This window comes from Corylus avellana, chromosome ca4 (genome assembly GCF_901000735.1).
Source record: "Corylus avellana chromosome ca4, CavTom2PMs-1.0".
Taxonomy (NCBI): Eukaryota; Viridiplantae; Streptophyta; class Magnoliopsida; order Fagales; family Betulaceae; genus Corylus; species Corylus avellana.
Genome location: NC_081544.1, coordinates 35,817,852 through 35,823,144, shown reverse-complemented (window position 1 = coordinate 35,823,144; position 5,293 = coordinate 35,817,852). Strand labels below are relative to the sequence as shown.

At 39.1% G+C, this 5,293-nt stretch overlaps 1 protein-coding gene across 1 annotated transcript; it reads left to right on the top strand.

Moving 5' to 3' along the window:
- The first annotated feature begins 546 nt into the window (after positions 1-546).
- LOC132178886 (uncharacterized) lies at positions 547-4,830 on the top strand. The gene is made up of 2 exons (XM_059591462.1): positions 547-710; positions 1,336-4,830. The coding sequence occupies exon 2, from the start codon at positions 1,482-1,484 to the stop codon at positions 3,930-3,932; it is 2,451 nt and encodes an 816-aa protein (XP_059447445.1). The 5' UTR covers positions 547-710; positions 1,336-1,481; the 3' UTR covers positions 3,933-4,830.
- Positions 4,831-5,293: the final 463 nt, after the last annotated feature.

The window sequence follows — 5,293 nt, the reverse complement described above, 5'->3', positions numbered from 1 at the left end:
CTTAGAGTGCAGAACTTACTGGTTCGAGACAAGTAAGCCCTACAAGCTCTATCTTATGGTGCTCGAATTTTAATGAAATTAAGATAGCCCAATTTCAAGATATCCTTGTCCACTATAGTTAACTAACTTAACTCAAGTCGATATCATATCTTAGATATTAATATACAATAGTCTTTTAATTTAGTGATATTTATTATTGTACTAATAAGACAGATTGAGTTCAAACTATGATAAATTCGAGATATGGTATTAAGTTATTATTATTATAATAATATTCTAACACAAGCAAAATAAGAATGTAACCATATCTTGTGGGAAATTTCCCAATAAACTTGTTAAAAAAAAAAAAAAAAAATCTATACACAAAATTGGCATGTATCCTAAAGTTGAAAACCCATTTCAAGAGTTAAAATCTAACCATAGTTAAGTTCCAACCAATCAGAAAATAGAGGCTCGGTTTAGATTAAAAAAAAAAAAAAAACACACATTGTACACATAGAAAGCCCATGCTATCGTTTTACTTTGTGATTTGTTATTTGGGAAGCCTGTCCATATATTTTTGAGAAGTTTTGACAAAAGGTCCAGTTTTGGGGATTTTTTGGATTTGGGTGAGAAAAGAGGGGGCAAAAAGAGAAAAAGCTGGTGATGGAGGTTTGTCCATGGTGGCTCTGTGATTCAAATTCTTCAACCAATACAGCTTCTATTATTAGGTAACCTAACTCGCCTCTCTGAAATTGAAAGTTAACTGTATCGATAGCCTGATCACTGATTCTAGGGTTTCATTTCTGAGTATTAAAATTAGGGTTTTGATTATTGAGTTTGATTGTTTAACCTTGGCTAGAGTTTAAATCACGTAGATCCAATAATGATATTATAGTCTTTGATTTTAATTATGATTGCGTGCTTCTTAATCTTTGTTTCTGTCCCTGTGTGATGCATATTTGTTGGAAGTAATTAATGGCTCAGTAGTCATGTTGAGGTTCAGGAAAGAAAAATAGTACAAAGAAATAAGTTGTTATTGCAATTGAGCTTTTGCGAGTTCAGATATCTTCCAAGCATGAGCTTTTGTTGCTTATATCGCGGTTGCATGGTGGAAATGATAATCTGGAAAAAGGTCTTCCTCCCTTCCCAAATTTGACTGGGACTTGTTAGTTTTATTCTTTCAATTTAATTAGTTTTTGTTTGTTGTTGTAATTTGATTCGATACATAATGGTTTATTTTTTATTTTTTATTGTAATTTGATTTGATACATAATGGTGTGCTCATTACTGTTTGCCTGTTTTCATGCTTTTTATATGGTGGCTTTCTTACTTCAGTTCACTTTTGTCAAATAGGGGTTTTACTCATTAGGCAGATCCATTTGGGAAGTATGAGAAAACCCAGAATTCGTTGAATAGCTGGCTGGCGGAATTTTTTTAATAAGTGGCAGCCTTGTTGTAATAAGAGACAAAGAAGGGAGTGGAGGATATAGGCAAAGGAGATGGAATGCAATAAAGATGAGGCTGCTAGGGCGAAAGAGATTGCTGAGAAGAAGTTTAAGGCGAAGGACATTTTGGGGGCAAAGAAATTTGCTTTGAAGGCCCAAAATTTGTTTCCGGGGCTTGAGGGTGTTCCCCAAATATTAGCAACGCTTGATGTGTATATTTCTGTGGATAACAAAATAAATGGAGAAGCAGATTGGTATGGGATACTTGGTGTGGATCCACTAGCCGATGATGAGTCAGTGAGGAAGCAGTATAGGAAGTTGGCTCTCATGCTTCATCCTGATAAGAACAAGTCTATAGGAGCTGATGGGGCGTTTAAGCATGTTTCTGAGGCATGGAGTTTGTTGTCTGATAAGGCTAAGAGAGCAGCATATGACCAGAGGAGGAACGCAAAAGCATTCCAGAAACTTTCTACTCCAACTGGGGGTTCCTCAGCACCACCAGGGGGGAATGGTTTTTACAATTTTACCAAAAGTACAACTTCGAATGTGAGAGCTCACAAGAATACCAGCCGGGCAGGTCACTCTTCGACTTCTGCTGCATCTCATAAGTCGAGAGCCAATACCTTTTGGACTGTGTGCCATCGATGCAAGATGCAATATGAGTATTTGAGAGTTTACCTTAATCATAATCTCCTATGTCCCAATTGCCATGAGCCATTTTTCGCAATAGAAACAGCTCCACCTCGTTCTAATAGTTCTAAATCATCCACCCAATGGAATAGTTCCCAGCAGCAGCGAAGCTCAAATCATCAAGCAGCTAGCAAAAACACAGTTAATTCAGGAAGAAACAATGTGACGTCATCAAATGTTGGAGTAGGGGGGTTCAGTAGTCCTGATTCACATAACCAGACCAACTTTGAATGGGGTCCATTCTCCCGAACAGCTGGTGCTTCAACTGCTGCTCAAGCTGCAAGCATGGTTCAGCAGGCATATGAGAAAGTGAAGAGAGAACGTGAGGAGGCACAAGCAGCCACAAAAAGGGAGGAGGCCTTGAGGAGGAAGCATTTCTCTAAGAAGATGGGTGGTGCTTCATCCAGTGGGCACTCTGGTTCTGCAAAGAGAAGAAAAGGCATGGATGATGTTGGTACAAGCAGCTATGGAAGGGATGTTGCAAATCAAATGGGTTTAGGAACTGGAGGATCTGGAATAGCTGACACATCTGGATCTAAACCAGCTAATTCTGAAATATTTAAGGTAGCTGGAATCACTAAGCCCAGCAGCGTGAGGGATGTTTCCCAGCATGAAATCCGGAATCTAATGATGCAGAAGGCTAGGATGGAAATTCAAAAGAAACTGAATGAGTGGAAGTCAGTTAGTGTTGATAACCATGCAGTCAAAGAAGAGGAAATCGGGAATAAGAAATCAAATGAAAAAGGAGAACAATCTTTGGAAAACAGTGACATGCCTGGTCAGAACAAGTCTGGCATGTCAGTGGATAAGAAGATTGGATCCTATGCCATCAGGTCCTTTCCTGGCACTTCTGGTGCCAATACAGATGCAGAAACCTTGGAAACATTGTCGATTAATGTCCCGGATCCTGATTTTCATGATTTTGACAAGGATCGAACTGAAAGATCTTTTGGAGACAATCAGGTATGGTCTGCATACGATGATGATGATGGGATGCCTCGATATTATGCCATGATTCATAACGTGATTTCTTTGAATCCGTTCAAGATTCGAATAAGTTGGCTTAACTCAAAAACTAACAGTGAATTGGGGCCCCTAAACTGGGTTGGTTCTGGTTTCTCGAAAACTTGTGGGGATTTTAGAATAGGCAGACATGAAATTAATAACTCCCTTAATTCTTTTTCTCACAAAGTTAGGTGGACAAAAGGCACACGTGGAGCCATTTGTATTTATCCCAGAAAGGGGGATGTTTGGGCTCTTTATAGAAATTGGTCCCCTGACTGGAATGAGTTGACATCCGATGAAGTAATTCACAAGTATGACATGGTGGAAGTGCTGGAAGACTATAAGGAAGAACTAGGTGTAACTGTTACTCCCCTAGTTAAAGTGGCTGGTTTCCAGACAGTGTTTCACCGGCATTTGGACCCCAGAGAAATTAGGATGATTCCAAGGGATGAGTTGTTTCGGTTCTCCCATCATGTCCCATCGCACTTGCTAACTGGTCAAGAAGGTCCTAATGCCCCAAAGGGTTGCCGGGAGCTGGACCCAGCAGCTACTCCACTGGAACTTCTTCAGATAATAACTGATGTTAAGGAACAAGAGATTGTAGAGGATGAGGTTATACTTAAGACAGACAATGTAGTGGATAATGTTGAAAAGGCCAATGGCAAAGAGATGACAGAAAATCTTGATAAAGTTCGGGAAGAAGAGGAGGGGGATTCCAAAAGTATCCAGGAAGTAGAAATTGTGCAGGATACGGAAGAAAAGAAGAAAGACGAGGGAATCGAGCATGCCGAAGAAAAGGGGGTTAGTTGAATTTTGATATTTTTCATCCGATGTTGATATAATTTATTGACTTGGTATAAAATTGGGACAAACTGATTCATCATTACGAGCATCTTTGTCTGAACAACGCACTGAAGGTCTCTGGTTCAAGTCCAGGGGACTCCATCAAAGCTCTGCCTGACCCTCAATCTATATATGGCACATCTCACTTCCTGCTCATCTGGTGAACTCAAGGAAATCAAATATTTAAAAGCCTCCAAGATTTCATGGTGTGCGTGATCTGATAGAGGTGGAGGCCTGGATGTTAAAAATGGAGAAGGTATTTGTATTTCTTGAGTGCAACGATGAGAGAGTGAGATTTGCTGCATATATGTTAAGAGGGTCACGGCTGAGCTAATGGGACTTCGCAATTTCACTTGAAATTATGTGGGGAATCCCCTCCTAATAATCCTAAACTCTCAATTATCTGTGCAACTTGGAGGTGATTAGTAGGTGAACTTACATGGTACTTGGGAGTTCAAGCAGCTCGAAGTTGCTACCTCTAGTGATATACCAAATGGAGCTTCTTTCAACGGTCTGGAAGCTGAATACAACTCCTCCCAATAACTAATTTGTTCCTCGACGAAGATCTATTTATCAGCTAAAGTTCGTCAATAATGAGCCTGACAATGAGCTTCCACTTGATCTCTTTTATTTCTACTCGCTCTGTTTTTTTTTTTTTTTTTTGGACTGTTAAATTTCATGGCCCTTCATACTTTTCTGTAGAGTTCTACTGTTCTGTTTAGAGATCAAACGATAGCATAAATTTTGAGTTGAAAGCTGCCATCACGGTATGAGATTTTGGATGTTAATCATTTAGTTCTGGCTTTCATTCTTTCTGTTTGTGTGACAATATCATGTTGAAAATACATAAATTTTATTTCTGTCATTGTTTTTCTTTTCCCTCCCCCTCCTTTCATTGCTTTGGCTACTTCTGCTAGTTTATTTACTGCTGTATGCCTGTTGGAAGTTGGACTTTATTGGAGAACGACTTTGCAATGTAATGCTAATGAAAGTACTTCTTTTCCTTGGCACCGCATATTGTCAAGAGGCGTACCTTTAAACCGTGGTTCGAAGGAAGGACACGTTACTTATGGTTTTTTATGGGAGTTGTGTTCTAGTAATCATCTGCATGACTGCGTCTAATTTAACTTTCTCTATGTCATTTGTTTTTTTTTATTAATGTATATGGGCGTCCGACATATTGTGACACTGAGAAATCAATCTTTTAAAAAGAAAGAAAATTTTCAAAAATGGCTTGAGCCAATTGGATATCTTGCCGTTACCAAATGTATTTCTTATAGGCAGTACTACACCTTCGTCGAAACATCGTGCGTTGCAACAACTCTTGG